The 21780-nt window shown below is 51.8% G+C and overlaps 2 protein-coding genes across 2 annotated transcripts; one reads left to right on the top strand and one right to left on the bottom strand.

Annotated features, from left to right (window-relative positions):
• Positions 1–983: 983 nt before the first annotated feature.
• Positions 984–15444, bottom strand: LIX1L (limb and CNS expressed 1 like). Its single transcript, XM_075192781.1, has 6 exons — positions 15139–15444; positions 5404–5567; positions 5109–5249; positions 4262–4357; positions 3568–3645; positions 984–3480 (listed from the first exon to the last, which is right to left on the bottom strand). The coding sequence occupies exons 1-6, from the start codon at positions 15383–15385 to the stop codon at positions 3238–3240; spliced, it is 969 nt and encodes a 322-aa protein (XP_075048882.1). The 5' UTR covers positions 15386–15444; the 3' UTR covers positions 984–3237.
• A 407-nt stretch (positions 15445–15851) lies between these two features.
• On the top strand, positions 15852–21097 carry PEX11B (peroxisomal biogenesis factor 11 beta). Its single transcript, XM_075192782.1, has 4 exons — positions 15852–16502; positions 19060–19175; positions 19255–19456; positions 19614–21097. The coding sequence occupies exons 1-4, from the start codon at positions 16447–16449 to the stop codon at positions 19978–19980; spliced, it is 741 nt and encodes a 246-aa protein (XP_075048883.1). The 5' UTR covers positions 15852–16446; the 3' UTR covers positions 19981–21097.
• The last annotated feature ends 683 nt before the right edge of the window (positions 21098–21780 follow it).

Below are 21780 nucleotides of genomic sequence, written 5' to 3'. Positions count from 1 at the left end.
TTGGACAGGCCTGGTTTAAAGGGTCGTAGAGACGTTACTGAGCGCTTAGAGCGCACCAGACGGAGCAGGTTATAGGCAAAACACTATGCACATAAGCGGTGAAACCACGGGTCAGCCCTAAACGCCGGATCGTGCATGATATTCCAGTGATATCACCGGCAGGTTCTCCCAACGTTGGTCTGAACACAAGTGGCGGCGATTAACAAGGTTACTGCAGTTGGAAAATAAGTGGGAAAACCAGGAGCAGGTTATTATTAAACTGTGTGGAAAGGAGTTAGGCTGGGGGGTATGCACCAAAGTACAGAGCAATTTTCCGCACCGCTGCCTTGTGCCATTACCATGCTGTTTTATCGAATAGGTTGGGGTCGTTTCGGTGTGTGGAAAAGTTAATAATGTCAGATGTTAATAAAAATCTGTATTTTTCATAGTATATTTAATATATAGGTATGCCCACCCTCAAAGAAGTAACATAAACAGTGCTTTATGTGGTCAGGAGATCCTGAAAACATGGTCTGTCAGGGATGCTTGAAGAGATGGTCAACAAACTCCGACACTGATGATTGTATTAAACACCGACAAACTCTTGTAATTATATATTTATTCACCTTCCTAAAGATGGGTCAGGTGCCAATTTTTTTTGCACACTCCTAGAATTCGACGGAATCTGTCCTACTCATTTGCATAATTAGCGACGAGGCTTCAAAGCTGACATACCGCTCGTTAACGCGCCATTCACCAACTAGAATTTACTCCTTATACCTATATTGTTTACCCCCATATACCTATATGTGTATTTGGGGGTACACCAACACACAGCAGCTTTGTGAATATAGCAATTTGGGGTTACTACACTCCTATACCACAATTATATAGGTTGCCCAACAAGTTTGGATATTGGGAGTTCGTTCAGGAACGTACACGAGCGTCCTCTGTGGTCTCATCCTGACCTTTCACCTATAGACAAGTAAATGCTCAGACCGGGGGTGGAGAAATCTGTTTTTTTATTTGCATATATCGCAGTACAAAAACAGCTGCAGAGCATTGATACAAAACACAGGATTATTGGTCCAGTACCAGTCGTGGAGACCTAGTTAGGTAGTAAGAAGTATAGATAAGATATAAAATAAAAAAAAAGTAATTTATACAAGAATATACTGTAGTGTCCACTCCCACCTTAGTGCAGTGGAATGAAATATTGCTTCGTTCACCTATATAAAAACATTGAAACACGAAATTACAGGAATGGCTTGTACCTCACCCGCGGGAAATCTCAACTTCCCTTTCCTTTAAGTACTAGAATTACCGATGAAGTGTGGCTTAAAATGAAAATGCTCTCGATGGAGGAGGCCATGTTTAGGGCTAAACCAAGTTTCGTCACTGAGGCACTTTACGACACAGGAAAGGGCCGTATTATTGGCTGTACCAATATTAATTGATTTACCAGGAAGCCGGAGCCCTAGGGAATGGAAAGGCTGCGTTCGAACAATGCTTAAGCCCACCTTGTCAAGACACAGTCTATAGGCTCAGACCACAACATGGCTTCCTCTACTGTGTTTTACGCTTACACTTTAAAAATGGATTTTCTTTAAATGTTTGGTTGGAGCAAATCCCGTGATGTCACGCAGTACCGCGTCTGCTGTGATGCCATTTTATGAATCCTAATTGAAATAAAAAAACGTTGGTCTGTGCAGATCTCTGGCTGTACCAGTTGTCTACGCTTGTGCTCACGATATATGAATAAAGGACATTTTGAGGCAAATTGACCAAACTTTCTAAAAAATGAAAAGTGGAAATGTTACCCTTAGCAGCCAATCATATTCTTGCTATCATTTATCCAGTACATACTAAGAATTAATAGCTAGAATCTGATTGGCTGCTATGGCCAACACTTCCACTTTTCCTTTTTAGAAAGTTTAGTAACCCTACCCCTTGGTCTTCTAACATATTACACTGTTGGGTTGGAGTTTGCTCTTAATACTGTCATTCATTTCCCAAATATCTTTAAAGCTATTCTACTTGAATAAAATAAGGTTATCCCCCTATCGTTCCTGGAAAGGATAAGCATGAGTCCTACCATTTATATGCCGACAGCCAATAGGGACTGTATTCCCCCAACAACTTTTACTTTGTGTATTCTAATGCAACATGAGCCAATTTACAATAATAGGCCTTGTTTTTAGTCCTATCCATCACTGAGACACGTTACCATCGTACCAGAATAACAATAGGACAGAAGGTGAGAGGGCAGCCTGGCATCAGCAGAGATTGATTGATGAATTGAGAAACTCTCAGGCGGGGGAGTACTCTTGTTTTGCTAAACCAGAAGAGACACGTCACCTTCCATTAGTGATCTCCCAGTGTAATGCCCCTTTAGATGAATGCTGTCTGTCTACCACCTCTGCAGGAAATTCCATGTTTTTTTGTTTTTGCTTAGTACAGATTAATGACCTCCCCCCCGATTAACACAAAATTCTTTCCGATTCACCACCTGATCTCAACTGCATTTATAGATATAAAAAAACAAAACAAAAAAAAGACACCAAACCATTATTCTAGAAAGCTACCTTTGTAAAAAATACACTGTTAAAGTAAAACAAGATATCACACTGCTGGATGCGATTTACGGTGGCTATCAAAATATAGAATATATATATATATAAAAAGACAGATAAAAGACACACGGAGCGCTAGTGTTTTTTTTAAAAAAAGCTGTACAGAGCGCGCTCGTGCCAAGAAAAATGTGCAAAGGTGTAATATCTGCGGAGGTTTGTTTTACACAAGAGTGTGTTTCGTTAGATGCATTCGGAGTGTCAGGCGCTGTGAGTGGCGGACTATAAATTTGGGACCCCCGTTTGTTTAACTGCTGACCCAGCCCTGAAAATTGCTGTAAACCTTGAAAACGTGGCTTTCTACCAATTGATATCACCCCTGTTTGCAGGATATAATACTGCATGGAGGAAGAGATTACAGTGTACAGTTTCGGAAAACTCAGAGGTCTCTTCTTCAGTGGCACCAACAGTCCTTCCAGCTGACGCGTCTCTATCCCACGTGCAGATCTTTTCAGACCTTGTGAGTCAATGCGTATACAGTCCCTCTGTGTTCTGCTCTTTGCACACTAGATGGCGCCAGTGGTTTCCAGAGCGCTGTACACTGTAAGTTGATGGGGCCGGGGGGGGGGGGGGGGGGGGGGGTCTCGTCCCGCTAGCACAGCTTGGAGCGGCGGGCAGACGGCGCAGCCTAGCAGTTGGAGGAGTGTATGTTCCCCAACTGGCCGGCAGCCAACATCAGGATATCTTTCTTCTCCTTGTGGTAACGTAACTCCTTCCCGGCCAACCGCGCCTCGTCCAGCTGCCTCTCTGTCGCCGCCAGCTCCCTGGTGAGGGTCCCCGGGGTGTCCTGCTCCCGATTCACCCAGTCCATGGCCATCTGGTTTCTCATGTCGTCGTCCAGCGCCCGGTGAGAGTAGTGAGCCAGCACCTCCTGGACAAAACAGACGGGGGGCAGTCGTTATTACTGTGCACAAGAGAGCGCCCCCTAGTGTGTGATGCAGTGACCGTGCCCCCTTACCTGGCGGGAACACTGCCGTTCTCGCATGGCTTTCAGGCTGCCGTTCCAGTGGAGGAGTTGGAAGACGGTCATCAGCTCCTGGGAAAATACAAAGAGCCGGGAGGTCACATTTGTCTACATAGAACGGCGATGGTGCATCAAAAACATTCCCACTGAATGAGGCGCAAATCCAAGCCCGAAATATAGACTGCTTTATATACCAATAAGGATACTTAAACGTAAATTGTTTTGGGGGGGGAAGCACTTTGCCCAAGCAGACCAATCTTCTTGTGTTTGAATGACTAAACTAATTTATATGGGGGGTAACCATTTACTCTTTGCAAACCAGCTGAGCGGATATCGACGCCCTTTCCGTTGCCCTTCGATACCTCAATATCTCAACTCTCAGCCCCTGGACGGCCCGCACCAACCCGCAATACTGCTACCCGTTGTCCCAAAACCATTCCCGCGTCCCCAAAGAGGTATATTTACTAAGCTACGGATTTGAAAAAGTGGAGATGTTGCCTATAGCAACCAATCAGATTCTAGCTGTCAATTTGTAGAATGTACTAAATAAACGATAACTAGAATCTGATTGGTCGTTATAGGCAACATCTCCACTTTTTGTAGCCAGTCAGTCAACAGTTCCCTGGTCAGATAAAACTCTCTCGGGAGCGCCCTCTAGTGGTGACCTAGACACGGAACAAGCAAGTACCTGAAACTCCAACATGGATTTGCCCTTGTTCGACTCCAGCATAAAGCGGAACGCTCCGATTCCTGTGTTGGGGTTATCCGCTTCCTCCCGGTTACCCTAAAAACAAAACATACACAAATAAAAGCCACAGAAATACCGGACATCCTGCCAGCAACATCTGCGGAGAATTCCACATAACTGAGGACTCATCTGCTCCTAATTGACGAGAGCACAAGTTACAATAAAAGGGAGAATATTGTGCGCACATGGAGGGGGACGACATACCACACAGGCTCGTTTCCCAAAATATCCAGTGGGAGTTATTTTAATAAAACTCAGATTGGGGAAGGGGGGGAGGGGAGGGTGTTAAAATTAACCCAGCGGTTTTCATGTGCCATAATATGTATTTTTGTGGCGCTACAAAGAATAGAAGTCACACCAGAACGCTGGGGATAGATTCATAGTACCGGGAGACCGATGGATGAACACATTCCGCCATATAATATTCATTATTACAGTAAATATAGGCAACCGGGGTGGTCCAGCATCTTTAAACAGGAGTCAGACCATGTTGGGATGTTATATATTATTAATTTTAGTCCGCTACTTGTGTTTATGTAAAAATAATAATAAGAAATTATATGTAGTAATAATAACTGTTACATTACACGTTGCAGTTCTGCGGAGACTGGAGCTGTGAGATGTTTGGAGCCCGGGTTGTTAATTAACGATGAACGCGTCAATTAATGACACCACGGGGACCCTTGTACACAAGTCAATGTAGTTACTAACCCTCGTTAATGATCTTGCTCTCTTTGCAGACAGGTGACAGCTAAATCCCCCCTCCACCGCCCCCCCCCCCCCTTACATTGAATGTCGCCAGGGCTTCGCACACGCTCTTCTCGATGAACTCATCGGTTATCCTGCGGGAAGGGTGCTCGTTAAACACCGAATTCATCAGCGCGATCTTTGCGGCGCTTCTCCTGGCTTCAGCTTTAGTCGGGCAGAACTAGGATGAGATGGGAGAGAAACCGCAGCGTTAGGTGTATACTCCGTTACTGTGACACCTACGGACGACTTTGACTTACAGAGCCTCCTGCAACTATTGCTTAATTATTATTATTTTTTTTTTAATTTCCTATTAATTTGTTAACAAGTGTTACCTGGAAGCTCCCGAAACAGCTGCCGCCGGGCAGGGTGACGTAGCAGACGTACGGCGGACTGTTAGACGGAACCATCTCGTAAACCACCAGGGCTCCGTTCTTAAGGTCCGCCCCACGCGTTTGCTTCATCTGCCAAAATTCCTGTAGAGCTTCCACCACGTTAACTACGGGGGAGAGAGATTAGTTTAGTAGACGCTTCGAGGTGGATCACAATCATTGTATGGTTTGCTCAATACCACAAAGCGGCCACCAATCAGAACCCAGCTTGTACGCAGCTGACATCTGTTATACTGTATTAAGCGGCAACACATGCCGTAGCGGACTGCGCGTTGCTTTGATTGAGACGGTAATGACCCTTCTTGGCGGCAGTATAGTTTGTTTATTCCCAATCAAAACATGTCAGCTCCTGACGAGGGCTTGTAGGGTCCGGACAAACTGATTACATATGGCTGCGGGGCAGATCGTGCAACATGAGGCTCTGTGGCTTTGTCTGATTAGCAGATCATACACGGAATATTTCTGCACACAGCTGGGGATTGGATTAGGCACCCGGCCTTGTTTGCCGTTTAGGCAAGAAGGGGTCGAATGCGTCTCTCCGAATCCCTAACTGGATGCAAGTCGCAGACCATGGACCCGGGGGGCTAGCAGGTCTGATCAGCAAACTCACTGGTAGAACTACAAGTGTCAGCAAACTGTGATGGAAGGGTGTGCTGAGACTTGTAGTTCTACAACAGCTGGAAAGCCTCTAGTTAACAAAAGCACAGTGTTTATGGATGACTCATCGCCCTCCTCCAACCTCGCACATGTCAAAAGCATTAAATCCTAAGAGGAACAACAGACACCTAAATTTAGTGCGACCTCGTCATGTAAACAACAGTGAGGATCAGGAGGATGACTCACGGACACAGAGAACCTACAGGCCGGGACTCTTCTGTGTATATATACAGCGTTCTGGAACATGTAATTCTGATAGCGGTATACAATCTAGGTGTAGCATCATATGTACCTAATGATACCGTAATAACCCATTAAATATGGACAAAGGGAATTACAGCACAATGTTTAAATTGCATTTCAAATATATTTAAATAATCAACAAATGCAGATCCTGCATCAGGCTCCTATGGGTCCCGTTGTTCCCAAGTCAATCCCTTGAATAGTTGTCCTGAACATTTGTAGTTTATTCCTGATCATGAATTATTTGGACACATCAGGCTGAGGACGCCATGTTTGGGAACCATCACATTGTCATCACCGGTATGGACGTCTCAGATGAATCCACATCTTACTAAAGAATATATTTACTTCACTTTTAAATAGATGTTTCTGAGGTCAGAGGTGCTCGAACATGTGCGGTCCCAGAATCTGTTTACTGGGTCACCCGGTAGCACTTTACGATTTATTGGGAAGGACCTCCTGTGGGGTACAGAACAGTGCCACGCTGACTCCCACAGCTATAACGGACTGAGCACCACTGACCTAGATGGTCAGAAACCTGAACATAAAACAAGTCACCAATTACAGTTAAAGTTAAATGTTTTCACTCTGTAACAAAAGCCCAAACTATATAATTGTACCTGGGTAATGTTACCTCTATCTGACCTGTACATTAGTCACCTGGCTTCTATGTACCAATATGTGCATGTATGGGACCCCTGAACACAAACCCCAAATACAGCCTGTCCTCAACACCCTCAGAATGTCTGACAGACCCCTCTCTGTCTTTTCTACCCCCCGTACCCCAGTCTCCATCTCCTGTATCCTCCCCACAGTCTCCATCTCCTGTATCCTCCTCCCCCCAGTCTCCATCTCCTGTATCCTCCTCCCCAGTCTCCATCCCCTGCCCCCAGTCTCCATCTCCTGTATCCTCCCCCCAGTCTCCATCTCCTGTATCCTCCTCCCCAGTCTCCATCTCCTGTATCGTCCACCCAGTCTCCATCTCCTGTATCCTCCCCCCCAGTCTCCATCTCCTGTATCCTCCCCCCAGTCTCCATCTCCTGTATCCTCCCCCCAGTCTCCTGTATCCTCCTCCCCCCAGTCTCCATCTCCTGTATCCTCCTTCCCCCCAGTCTCCATCTCCTGTATCCTCCTCCCCCCCAGTCTCCATCTCCTGTATCCTCCCCACAGTCTCCATCTCCTGTATCCTCCTCCCCCCAGTCTCCATCTCCTGTATCCTCCTCCCCAGTCTCCATCCCCTGCCCCCAGTCTCCATCTCCTGTATCCTCCCCCCAGTCTCCATCTCCTGTATCCTCCTCCCCAGTCTCCATCTCCTGTATCCTCCCCCCAGTCTCCTGTATCCTCCTCCCCCCAGTCTCCATCTCCTGTATCCTCCTTCCCCCCAGTCTCCATCTCCTGTATCCTCCTCCCCCCAGTCTCCATCTCCTGTATCCTCCCCACAGTCTCCATCTCCTGTATCCTCCTCCCCCCAGTCTCCATCTCCTGTATCCTCCTCCCCAGTCTCCATCCCCTGCCCCCAGTCTCCATCTCCTGTATCCTCCCCCCAGTCTCCATCTCCTGTATCCTCCTCCCCAGTCTCCATCTCCTGTATCCTCCTCCCCAGTCTCCATCCCCTGCCCCCCAGTCTCCATCTCCTGTATCCTCCCCCCAGTCTCCATCTCCTGTATCCTCCTCCCCAGTCTCCATCTCCTGTATCGTCCCCCCAGTCTCCATCTCCTGTATCGTCCCCCCCAGTCTCCATCTCCTGTATCCTCCCCCCAGTCTCCATCTCCTGTATCCTCCCCCCAGTCTCCTGTATCCTCCTCCCCCCAGTCTCCATCTCCTGTATCCTCCTTCCCCCCAGTCTCCATCTCCTGTATCCTCCTCCCCCCCAGTCTCCATCTCCTGTATCCTCCTTCCCCCCAGTCTCCATCTCCTGTATCCTCCTCCCCCCAGTCTCCATCTCCTGTATCCTCCTCCCCCCAGTCTCCATCTCCTGTATCCTCCTCCCCCCAGTCTCCATCTCCTGTATCCTCCTCCCCCCAGTCTCCATCTCCTGTATCCTCCTCCCCGCAGTCTCCATCTCCTGTATCCTCCTCCCCCAGTCTCCATCTCCTGTATCCTCCTCCCCCAGTCTCCATCTCCTCCCCCCCAGTCTCCATCTCCTGTATCCTCCCCCAGTCTCCAACTCCTGTATCCTCCTCCCCCCAGTCTCCATCTCCTGTATCCTCCTCCCCCAGTCTCCATCTCCTGTATCCTCCTCCCCCCAGTCTCCATCTCCTGTATCCTCCTCCCCCAGTCTCCATCTCCTGTATCCTCCTCCCCCAGTCTCCATCTCCTGTATCCTCCTCCCCCAGTCTCCATCTCCTGTATCCTCCTCCCCCAGTCTCCATCTCCTGTATCCTCCTCCCCCAGTCTCCATCTCCTGTATCCTCCTCCCCCAGTCTCCATCTCCTGTATCCTCCTCCCCCCCAGTCTCCATATCCTGTATCCTCCTCCCCCAGTCTCCATCTCCTGTATCCTCCTCCCCCAGTCTCCATCTCCTGTATCCTCCTCCCCCAGTCTCCATCTCCTGTATCCTCCTCCCCCAGTCTCCATCTCCTGTATCTCCTCCCCCAGTCTCCATCTCCTGTATCCTCCTCCCCCAGTCTCCATCTCCTGTATCCTCCTCCCCCCCAGTCTCCATCTCCTGTATCCTCCTCCCCCAGTCTCCATCTCCTGTATCCTCCTCCCCCAGTCTCCATCTCCTGTATCCTCCTCCCCCCAGTCTCCATCTCCTGTATACTCCTTCCCCAGTCTCCATCTCCTGTATCCTCCCCCAGTCTCCATCTCCTGTATCTTCCCCCTGTCTCCATCTCCTGTATCCTCCTCCCCCCCAGTCTCCATCTCCTGTATCCTCCCCCCAGTCTCCATCTCCTGTATCCTCCTCCCCCAGTCTCCATCTCCTGTATCCTCCTCCCCCAGTCTCCATCTCCTGTATCCTCCTCCCCCAGTCTCCATCTCCTGTATCCTCCTTCCCCAGTCTCCATCTCCTGTATCCTCCTCCCCCAGTCTCCATCTCCTGTATACTCCTCCCCCAGTCTCCATCTCCTGTATCCTCCTCCCAGTCTCCATCTCCTGTATCCTCCCCCAGTCTCTATCTCCTGTATCCTCCTCCCCCAGTCTCTATCTCCTGTATCCTCCTCCCCCCACTCTCCGTCTCCTGTATCCTCCTCCCAGTCTCCATCTCCTGTATCCTCCCCCAGTCTCTATCTCCTGTATCCTCCTCCCCCCAGTCTCCATCTCCTGTATCCTCCTCCCAGTCTCCATCTCCTGTATCCTCCTCCCCCAGTCTCCATCTCCTGTATCCTCCTCCCCCCAGTCTCCATCTCCTGTATCCTCCTCCCCCAGTCTCCATCTCCTGTATCCTCCTCCCCCCAGTCTCCATCTCCTGTATCCTCCTCCCAGTCTCCATCTCCTGTATCCTCCCCCCAGTCTCCATCTCCTGTATCCTCCTCCCCCAGTCTCCATCTCCTGTATCCTCCTCCCCCAGTCTCCATCTCCTGTATCCTCCTCCCCCAGTCTCCATCTCCTGTATCCTCCTCCCCCAGTCTCCATCTCCTGTATCCTCCTCCCCCAGTCTCCATCTCCTGTATCCTCCTCCCCCAGTCTCCATCTCCTGTATCCTCCTCCCCCAGTCTCCATCTCCTGTATCCTCCTCCCCCCAGTCTCCATCTCCTGTATCCTCCCCCCCAGTCTCCTGTATCCTCCTCCCCCCAGTCTCCATCTCCTGTATCCTCCTCCCAGTCTCCATCTCCTGTATCCTCCCCCAGTCTCTATCTCCTGTATCCTCCTCCCCCCAGTCTCCATCTCCTGTATCCTCCTCCCAGTCTCCATCTCCTGTATCCTCCTCCCAGTCTCCATCTCCTGTATCCTCCTCCCCCAGTCTCCATCTCCTGTATCCTCCTCCCCCCGTCTCCATCTCCTGTATCCTCCTCCCCCCAGTCTCCATCTCCTGTATCCTCCTCCCCCAGTCTCCATCTCCTGTATCCTCCTCCCCCAGTCTCCATCTCCTGTATCCTCCTCCCCCCAGTCTCCATCTCCTGTATCCTCCTCCCCCAGTCTCCATCTCCTGTATCCTCCTCCCCCAGTCTCCATCTCCTGTATCCTCCTCCCCCAGTCTCCATCTCCTGTATCCTCCTCCCCCCAGTCTCCATCTCCTGTATCCTCCCCCCCAGTCTCCTGTATCCTCCTCCCCCCAGTCTCCATCTCCTGTATCCTCCTCCCAGTCTCCATCTCCTGTATCCTCCCCCAGTCTCTATCTCCTGTATCCTCCTCCCCCCAGTCTCCATCTCCTGTATCCTCCTCCCAGTCTCCATCTCCTGTATCCTCCTCCCAGTCTCCATCTCCTGTATCCTCCTCCCCCAGTCTCCATCTCCTGTATCCTCCTCCCCCCGTCTCCATCTCCTGTATCCTCCTCCCCCCAGTCTCCATCTCCTGTATCCCCCTCCCCCAGTCTCCATCTCCTGTATCCTCCTCCCCCCAGTCTCCATCTCCTGTATCCTCCTCCCCCCAGTCTCCATCTCCTGTATCCTCCTCCCAGTCTCCATCTCCTGTATCCTCCCCCCAGTCTCCATCTCCTGTATCCTCCTCCCCCAGTCTCCATCTCCTGTATCCTCCTCCCCCAGTCTCCATCTCCTGTATCCTCCTCCCCCAGTCTCCATCTCCTGTATCCTCCTCCCCCAGTCTCCATCTCCTGTATCCTCCTCCCCCAGTCTCCATCTCCTGTATCCTCCTCCCCCAGTCTCCATCTCCTGTATCCTCCTCCCCCCAGTCTCCATCTCCTGTATCCTCCTCCCCCAGTCTCCATCTCCTGTATCCTCCTCCCCCAGTCTCCATCTCCTGTATCCTTCTCCCCCAGTCTCCATCTCCTGTATCCTCCCCCCCAGTCTCCTGTATCCTCCTCCCCCCAGTCTCCATCTCCTGTATCCTCCTCTCTCCAGTCTCCATCTCCTGTATCCTCCCCCCCAGTCTCCATCTCCTGTATCTTCCCCCTGTCTCCTGTATCCTCCCCCCCCAGTCTCCATCTCCTGTATCCTCCTCCCAGTCTCCATCTCCTGTATCCTCCTCCCCCCAGTCTCCATCTCCTGTATCCTCCTCCCAGTCTCCATCTCCTGTATCCTCCCCCCAGTCTCTATCTCCTGTATCCTCCTCCCCCCAGTCTCCATCTCCTGTATCCTCCCCCCCAGTCTCCATCTCCTGTATCCTCCTCCCCCAGTCTCCATCTCCTGTATCCTCCTCCCCCAGTCTCCATCTCCTGTATCCTCCTCCCCCAGTCTCCATCTCCTGTATCCTCCTCCCCCAGTCTCCATCTCCTGTATCCTCCTCCCCCAGTCTCCATCTCCTGTATCCTCCTCCCCCCAGTCTCCATCTCCTGTATCCTCCTCCCCCCAGTCTCCATCTCCTGTATCCTCCTCCCCCCAGTCTCCATCTCCTGTATCCTCCTCCCCCCAGTCTCCATCTCCTGTATCCTCCTCCCCGCAGTCTCCATCTCCTGTATCCTCCTCCCCCCAGTCTCCATCTACTGTATCCTCCTCCCCCCAGTCTCCATCTCCTGTATCCTCCTCCCCCCAGTCTCCATCTCCTGTATCCTCCTCCCCGCAGTCTCCATCTCCTGTATCCTCCTCCCCCAGTCTCCATCTCCTGTATCCTCCTCCCCCAGTCTCCATCTCCTCCCCCCCAGTCTCCATCTCCTCCCCCCCAGTCTCCATCTCCTGTATCCTCCTCCCCCAGTCTCCATCTCCTCCCCCCCAGTCTCCATCTCCTGTATCCTCCCCCAGTCTCCATCTCCTGTATCCTCCTCCCCCCAGTCTCCATCTCCTGTATCCTCCTCCCCCCAGTCTCCATCTCCTGTATCCTCCTCCCCCCCAGTCTCCATCTCCTGTATCCTCCTCCCCCCCAGTCTCCATCTCCTGTATCCTCCTCCCCCCCCAGTCTCCATCTCCTGTATCCTCCTCCCCCAGTCTCCATCTCCTTTATCCTCCTCCCCCAGTCTCCATCTCCTGTATCCTCCTCCCCCCAGTCTCCATCTCCTGTATACTCCTTCCCCAGTCTCCATCTCCTGTATCCTCCCCCAGTCTCCATCTCCTGTATCTTCCCCCTGTCTCCATCTCCTGTATCCTCCTCCCCCCCCAGTCTCCATCTCCTGTATCCTCCTCCCCCCAGTCTCCATCTCCTGTATCCTCCTCCCCCAGTCTCCATCTCCTCCCCCCCAGTCTCCATCTCCTGTATCCTCCCCCAGTCTCCATCTCCTGTATCCTCCTCCCCCCCAGTCTCCATCTCCTGTATCCTCCTCCCCCCCAGTCTCCATCTCCTGTATCCTCCTCCCCCCCAGTCTCCATCTCCTGTATCCTCCTCCCCCAGTCTCCATCTCCTGTATCCTCCTCCCCCAGTCTCCATCTCCTGTATCCTCCTCCCCCCAGTCTCCATCTCCTGTATACTCCTTCCCCAGTCTCCATCTCCTGTATCCTCCCCCAGTCTCCATCTCCTGTATCTTCCCCCTGTCTCCATCTCCTGTATCCTCCTCCCCCCCCAGTCTCCATCTCCTGTATCCTCCCCCCAGTCTCCATCTCCTGTATCCTCCCCCAGTCTCCATCTCCTGTATCCTCCTCCCCCAGTCTCCATCTCCTCCCCCCCAGTCTCCATCTCCTGTATCTTCCCCCTGTCTCCATCTCCTGTATCCTCCTCTCTCCAGTCTCCATCTCCTGTATCCTCCCCCCCAATCTCCATCTCCTGTATCTTCCCCCTGTCTCCTGTATCCTCCTCCCCCCAGTCTCCATCTCCTGTATCCTCCTCCCAGTCTCCATCTCCTGTATCCTCCCCCAGTCTCTATCTCCTGTATCCTCCTCCCCCCAGTCTCCATCTCCTGTATCCTCCTCCCAGTCTCCATCTCCTGTATCCTCCCCCCAGTCTCCATCTCCTGTATCCTCCCCCAGTCTCTATCTCCTGTATCCTCCTCCCCCCAGTCTCAGTCTCCTGTATCCTCCTCCCCCCAGTCTCCATCTCCTGTATCCTCCCCCCAGTCTCCATCTCCTGTATCCTCCCCCCAGTCTCTATCTCCTGTATCCTCCTCCCCCCAGTCTCCATCTCCTGTATCCTCCCCCCAGTCTCCATCTCCTGTATCCTCCTCCCCCAGTCTCCATCTCCTGTATCCTCCTCCCCCCAGTCTCCCTCTCCTGTATCCTCCTCCCCCCAGTCTCCATCCCCTGTATCCTCCTCCCCCCAGTCTCCATCTCCTGTATCCTCCTCCCCCAGTCTCCATCTCCTGTATCCTCCTCCCCCCAGTTTACATCTCCTGTATCCTCCTCCCCCCAGTCTCCATCTCCTGTATCCTCCCCCAGTCTCCATCTCCTGTATCCTCCTCCCCCCAGTCTACATCTACTGTATCCTCCTCCCCCCCAGTCTCCATCTCCTGTATCCTCCTCCCCCCCAGTCTCCATCTCCTGTATCCTCCTCCCCCCCAGTCTCCATCTCCTGTATCCTCCTCCCCCCAGTCTACATCTCCTGTATCCTCCTCCCCCCAGTCTACATCTACTGTATCCTCCTCCCCCAGTCTCCATCTCCTGTATCCTCCTCCCCCAGTCTCCATCTCCTGTATCCTCCTCCCCCAGTCTCCATCTCCTGTATCCTCCTCCCCCCCAGTCTCCATCTCCTGTATCCTCCTCCCCCCCCCCAGTCTCCATCTCCTGTATCCTCCTCCCCCCAGTCTACATCTACTGTATCCTCCTCCCCCAGTCTCCATCTCCTGTATCCTCCCCAGTCTCCATCTCCTGTATCCTCCTCCCCCAGTCTCCATCTCCTGTATCCTCCTCCCCCCCAGTCTCCATCTCCTGTATCCTCCTCCCCCCAGTCTACATCTACTGTATCCTCCTCCCCCCCAGTCTCCATCTCCTGTATCCTCCTCCCCCCAGTCTACATCTACTGTATCCTCCTCCCCCAGTCTCCATCTCCTGTATCCTCCTCCCCCAGTCTCCATCTCCTGTATCCTCCTCCCCCCAGTCTCCATCTCCTGTATCCTCCTCCCCCCCAGTCTCCATCTCCTGTATCCTCCTCCCCCAGTCTCCATCTCCTGTATCCTCCCCAGTCTCCATCTCCTGTATCCTCCTCCCCCAGTCTCCATCTCCTGTATCCTCCTCCCCCCAGTCTACATCTACTGTATCCTCCTCCCCCCCAGTCTCCATCTCCTGTATCCTCCCCCCCCAGTCTCCATCTCCTGTATCCTCCTCCCCCAGTCTCCATCTCCTGTATCCTCCTCCCCCAGTCTCCATCTCCTGTATCCTCCTCCCCCAGTCTCCATCTCCTGTATCCTCCTCCCCCAGTCTCCATCTCCTGTATCCTCCCCAGTCTCCATCTCCTGTATCCTCCTCCCCCAGTCTCCATCTCCTGTATCCTCCTCCCCCCAGTCTACATCTACTGTATCCTCCTCCCCCCCAGTCTCCATCTCCTGTATCCTCCCCCCCCAGTCTCCATCTCCTGTATCCTCCTCCCCCAGTCTCCATCTCCTGTATCCTCCCCCCAGTCTCCATCTCCTGTATCCTCCTCCCCCAGTCTCCATCTCCTGTATCCTCCTCCCAGTCTCCTGTATCCTCCCCCCAGTCTCCATCTCCTGTATCCTCCCAGTCTCCTGTATCCTCCCCCCAGTCTCCATCTCCTGTATCCTCCCCCAGTCTCCTGTATCCTCCCCCCAGTCTCCTGTATCCTCCTCCCAGTCTCCATCTCCTGTATAGTACACATAGTATACAGTACTCCCGGAGCTCTCACCTCTGCCGTAGCCCTGGGTGTGTTTGGCGAAGCTCCGGACCACAGCCTCCACCGCCTCCCGCAGCACAGCCGGGTTCCCCGGACTCCCCAGTCCCAGGGCCCCCGGGACCCCTAGGCCGAGGGGAGGGGGAGGAGCCGAGGCCTGGGCGGCAGAGAGCGAGCTGCCGGTCACCCCGGGTCTGAGGGAGCGCAGGGTGGTGGACATCCCGACCCCCGGCTGCAGCCGCTGAGGACGGACCGACTCCATGACCGGATAACGGGACTGAGGAGACCCAGCTGTCACTCAACTGGGGAGGGGAGGAGCCGAGCACCGCGCACCAATCACCAGCCTCAGAGAGCAGAAGGGGCGGGGACTGTCCGCCCGAATAACGGGACTTAGGAGACCCAGCTGTCACTCAACTGGAGAGGGGAGGAGCCGAGCACCGCGCACCAATCACCAGCCTCAGAGAGCATAAGGGGCGGGGACTGTCCGCCCGAATAACGGGACTTAGGAGACCCAGCTGTCACTCAATTGGGGAGGGGAGGAGCCGAGCACCGCGCACCAATCATCAGCCTCAGAGAGCAGAAGGGGCGGGGACTGTCCGCCCGAGTAACGGGACTGAGCTGTCACTCAACTGGGGGAGGGGAGGAGCCGAGCATAACACACCAATCACCAGACTCAGATACCAGGATGGGCGGGGACTATCCGCCCGAGTAACGGGACTGAGCTGTCACTCAACTGGAGGAGGGGGAGGAGCCAGCACCGCGCACCAATCACCAGCCTCAGTTACCAGGATGGGCGGGGACTATCCGCCCGAGTAACGGGACTGAGCTGTCACCCAAACGGGGGGAGGGGGAGGAGCCGAGTACCGCACGTCAATCAATAGTCTAAACTAACCAGAGTGGGCGGGGACTATCTGGCAGCATAAAGAGAGTGAGACCGAGCTGCCTGTGTCTTAGTTGGATAAAGGGGCGGGTTGAGTTCAACCCGCCAATCACCAGCCTCAGTCACTACAGGGGGCGGGGTCTCTGGTCTATTCGCGGCTAACAATACCTCTGTAATGCCAACTGTTACCATCCACCAATCACATGTCTGAATTACCAAAGTAGGTGACTAGGGAGGCGGGGCTAAGAGTCAGCTGTCTGTCACCCGAGAGGCGGGGCTGTCAGACTGTCAATCATTGTGTGTATGGCGGTTGCTGTGGTAACGGTTGTCTCATTGAGCTTCGCGTTGTTGGGAGGTTTGACTCCTCACCGCGCCCCGTCCTGCACCCGGATGTACTGCTCCGGTCTGTGATCTTTACACTCTGAGCGGGGCACAGAGGACTCATGGACTCCTGGGTCCGGTTCAGCGGCCAGAGCCAGGCCAAGGAGCGGCTCATCAGGTGATTACCCCCCTAAACTGTGTGCTGCAGGTCAGGGAGCCTGGGGAACTACAAATCCCAGCATGCCCCATGCCAGTCTGTGGGTCATGTGTAGTCCAGAGGTTAGACAGCATGGGCCTCTCTGGCTGGTGGGGAACTACAAGTCCCAGCATGCCCCATGCCAGTCTGTGGGTCATGTGTAGTCCAGAGGTTAGACAGCATGGGCCTCTTTGGCTGGTGTGGAACTACAAGTCCCAGCATGCCCCATGCCAGCCTGTGGGTCATGTGTAGTCCAGAGGTTAGACAGCATGGGCCTCTCAGGCTGGTGGGGAACTACAAGTCCCAGCATGCCCCGTGCCAGCCTGTGGGTCATGTGTAGTCCAGAGGTTAGACAGCATGGGCCTCTCTGGCTGGTGGGGAACTACAAGTCCCAGCATGCCCCATGCCAGTCTGTGGGTCATGTGTAGTCCAGAGGTTAGACAGCATGGGCCTCTCTGGCTGGTGGGGAACTACAAGTCCCAGCATGCCCCATGCCAGTCTGTGGGTCATGTGTAGTCCAGAGGTTAGACAGCATGGGCCTCTCAGGCTGGTGGGGAACTACAAGTCCCAGCATGCCCCGTGCCAGCCTGTGGGTCATGTGTAGTCCAGAGGTTAGACAGCATGGGCCTCTCTGGCTGGTGGGGAACTACAAGTCCCAGCATGCCCCATGCCAGTCTGTGGGTCATGTGTAGTCCAGAGGTTAGACAGCATGGGCCTCTCTGGCTGGTGGGGAACTACAAGTCCCAGCATGCCCCATGCCAGTCTGTGGGTCATGTGTAGTCCAGAGGTTAGACAGCATGGGCCTCTTTGGCTGGTGTGGAACTACAAGTCCCAGCATGCCCCATGCCAGTCTGTGGGTCATGTGTAGTCCAGAGGTTAGACAGCATGGGCCTCTCTGGCTGGTGGGGAACTACAAGTCCCAGCATGCCCCATGCCAGTCTGTGGGTCATGTGTAGTCCAGAGGTTAGACAGCATGGGCCTCTCTGGCTGGTGGGGAACTACAGGTCCCAGCATGCCCCATGCCAGTCTGTGGGTCATGTGTAGTCCAGAGGTTAGACAGCATGGGCCTCTCTGGCTGGTGGGGAACTACAGGTCCCAGCATGCCCCATGCCAGTCTGTGGGTCATGTGTAGTCCAGAGGTTAGACAGCATGGGCCTCTCTGGCTGGTGGGGAACTACAAGTCCCAGCGTGCCCCATGACAGCCTGTGGGTCATGTGTAGTCCAGAGGTTAGACAGCATGGGCCTCTCTGGCTGGTGTGGAACTACAAGTCCCAGCATACCTTGCTATCAGGGGCAGCCAGTGACCCCAGCCCCCACTTACCGTACTGTGATGCTAACACAAGACTCAAATAAATAAGGATTTGTATTGATGAATTGGACCGTTTGGGTGGTACGCAGCCCACCCCACTCACGGTGACAAGACGGTGGTACCCTCACAGTATTGATCACCCTCCCCAGTATGGGAAAGGTGCTGCACTGTTGTCTAAGCACCTACGGCATCCTGACCGCTGTGAGCAATGTAAAGTTTGAGATGAAAAAAATCCCACAATATCTAGAATAAGATACCATAATATTGTAGATAAATTATATTGGAGGGTAAAACATGATAACCATCCAGGGCAATGTCAGGAGCCCAGTTTAATACTTTCTGGGGGGCCCAGGTGGGTGTCTTTGAGGTGGTGGGGCCAATGTAATGTGTTGGGACCAGCAGATCTATAATATCCTGAGCATCATATATCAGTTTTCACCCTACTAGCTGTGGAGATCACTAGGCTGTAAGGATCGAGTTACTATTTGTCAGCGCTTGCTGTGTCACTATCAGACTGTAATAATAATACAGTACAGTCATTTTCACTAGGGCCCCATCTTTTCAGTAACAGGATCTCCATCCATTGTATAAGCTTTGCTGCCTCCTGCTGACTGATAAAGGTGTTTGCAGACTTTTGCTGTTTTGTAACTACAATTAAAATTGATAACTATCGAAAATTGATCATTACTAAGATCTGAGTCCTAAACAATTTTAGCATTATCCTTAAAGATCAATCTATATTCATCTACACGTTATTCATCTAATGACCAGACAGTTCATTGCATACCCTGTTCATTTAAAGGGGCAATCCACATTTGGGTGGTCCCCTTTTACAAATGGGCTTAGCTGGTAATGTCAATAGTAGTCCACGCGTCAGCAGGGCATTCTGGAAATTGTAGTTCACTATCCCCCCAAAGCGTGTCTAAGCTTCATCTATCGTTTGAAACGTGTTCCACATTGATTTCAGAACGGTGCTCTCAAGTAAACTAAAAAATAAAAAGTGGAGGCGTTGCCCATAGCGACCAATCGGATTCTATCCATCATTTTTTTTAGAATGTACTGGATCAGTGATAACTAGAATATGATTGGTTGCTATTGGCAACACCTCCACTTTTCCTTTTTTTAGAGGGCTTGATAAACTTACCCCTAAGGTACAGCTCATAGCACTGTTGTTGGACTGAGACACCTTTGTATTGATCCTGTGTAATCTGAAGTTTTCTTGTGGTCTAGAGCCGCTCAGTATGCCTGCACGTTACTGGGGTACACTCTGCAGAAGAATGGAGCCAGTACAGAGCTCGTTGCAACTCTCAAACAGTTGGAGGCGCACCTGAGCTTGGGGCGGAAGTGTAAGTAGCGGCCAATACCCGCGCCTAACGAGCCACCGGTATCTAGCGGTCTGTGGCATTGACCCCCTTCTGTCCGCAGTGTTCCGGTTGGGGAACTCCGTGGATGCCTTGGAGTCGGCCAAACGCGCCATTCACCTGTCGGATGTTGTCCTGAGGTTCTGCATCACGGTCAGCCACCTCAACAGAGCCATGTATTTTGCCTGTGACAACATCCTGTGGTTGGGGAAGACCGGTCTGTCCCGAGATATGGACCAGGAGAAGTGGAGCCAACGCTCGTTCAGGTTGGTCCGTCTTTGGGCTTTCCACGTCTGCTGTTGTGTCTTCGTTTATATCGGTCTCTCTTCTTCGTTTGCCTCTTACCAATTCTAGTTTGGAACCAGCCAGTGTTTTGAATATATCATTGTAACCCTTATAATGCTCCAAATGTTTCATCCGCAGGTATTACCTCTTCTCCCTCATCATGAACTTGAGCCGAGACCTCTACGAGCTGAAACTCCTGATGGAGGCGGAAACGGGCTCCAAGCGTCCGCTGTCTAAAGTTGCAGCAGAGAACGGGGAGTTCACCCGCCGGAATCCCCCTCCGTACCAGGCCCTGGGGGTCCAGCTGCGTCTACTCTTACACGTCCTCCGCGGCAACCCCCCGCTTCTCCTAGACGTGATGAAAAACGCCTGCGACCTCTTCATCCCGCTGGACAAACTGGGACTTTACAAGACCAACCCCGGGTTTGTGGGACTGTGTGGCCTCACGTCTTCCATACTGTCCATCCTGACCCTTGTCCACCCGTGGCTCAAGCTGAAGCCTTGAGGTCACCTGTCCTGAGTTTAATTTTGTAATTACTCTTAATTAAGGTCCTTGTGGAATTCGCTGGTTGCTGATTTTAACCTGTTCTGGCTGAGAGAATGAAAAGTCATTATTGTAGTCTAATGGTTAAATCCAAAACGGTGTCTTTTGCGCTTAGGGAGCGTCTGATCGTAGCCATGAAATGATGGGGAGATCTGTGGTGCAGATTGGGAGATGTCATCAGATCTTTGTGTAATTAAATCATTGTAGGTTATGTTGCTGAAAAGTGACTTTGCACTGACCCTTTAAATCATTTGTAAGATCTTTTAGGTTTGTGCCGTTAATGGCAACATTGCAACGCAGGGCCCCAGGAAGTGGTCATAGGCTTCATCGTTGAAACAGTATTGGATATTTTCTACTGCAGATTATTAATGTGTTAAAACTAAAACAGAAACGATGTTTTATAAAAGTGCTACTGATGAAATATGTAATATTTTACTGTATCTACGTTTACCCTGCAGCTGAAATGCAAGCCGTTGTTCTCTGGTATCGGCTTAGGTCATCTCGACTGAGCGCCCGCACTAAAGGTTTCTCAAAGCACCCGAAAGATAAATAGGGTGCAGTTTCTCCCCATGGCCTGTAGGGGGTGCACTGTAGCAAACAATTTGCAGCTTTTTGCATGCTCCCTCTTTGAGGGCCCATCGTCTAAGAGCCATAATGTTAACTCCTGCCCGGAGGCCGTGTATTGAACCCTGTCCGCACCATGTATTTGTTCGTTCTAAAGATGCTCCCTTCTACATGGTAACATCTAATTATTCTATTAATTCTGCCCAATCACATAACTGTATAATATCTTGCAGCTCAAAGAGGGACGAGGCGCTGTAACCCATAGAAACCAAGTAGATGTCTGGCTGTAACCAATCAGATTGTGGCTTCTTGCCAGTCTGTTGAAAGCTGACATTTGATTGGTTGCTGTGGTTGACCAGATAATTTCTCTGGACACGGTGATTAAATAGGCCCCCAGGAAGTATTAAAGTAATAACGTGGATGTAATTATGTGGCGACCTGTATATAATGTATTGTAATTTTGTAAATAATCCCCGCTGGAAACTACAGATTAAATATCCACCTTTTACGCCTGTGTCTGGATTTTGTGTATTTTTGTGTGTCTGGTTAGTGTAATCGGCAGCTGGGTGGGCTACATATAGAGGAAGTGATGTTAAAACGGGGTCAGCAGGAAAAATAGATGTATTGCCCACGGCGCCCAATCAGATTCTAGCTATCATTTCTTAGACTGGTCTAGACAACTGATAGCTAGAATCTGATTGGTTGTTATGGGCAATACTTCCACTTTTCCTTTTTAGAAGTTTTGCAACTCCTGGTTCTCTCCCCACTGCTGGATGTTTACCATCTCCAACCATTGACTTATCTTTTAGTTTTGAGAGTTCGCATAACGCCTATTCTGCAATAAATGTATTTGTGTCTACGGTATATAGTTCCACTGCACTGTAGGTGACCCCTTTATCAATGACGTTAGTTATCCGGTGGTACAAAGTAGGATTGGTAAGTGTTCCAGACATTGTTGGAATTTGGGAGGGAAGAGTTTTTATTAGTCAGGCCAAGACCATCACTCTAAACAGGAATAACGGGTATATAATATATTTTATCAGTGAATCATTGTTAATTATTACATTCACCAGGGTCTGATGCCCGGTATCCTGGCTGTTTAGCACCTAGACAAAGGGCCATTACTCTCTCCTAATTCTCCTGGATCTCTCTGCTGCATTTGACACTGTTGACCACTCTCTCCTCATACAAACGCTA

This window comes from Mixophyes fleayi, chromosome 12, assembly GCF_038048845.1.
Source record: "Mixophyes fleayi isolate aMixFle1 chromosome 12, aMixFle1.hap1, whole genome shotgun sequence".
In the NCBI taxonomy this organism is placed as follows: Eukaryota; Metazoa; Chordata; class Amphibia; order Anura; family Limnodynastidae; genus Mixophyes; species Mixophyes fleayi.
This window is presented reverse-complemented; position numbering and strand designations above follow the sequence as displayed.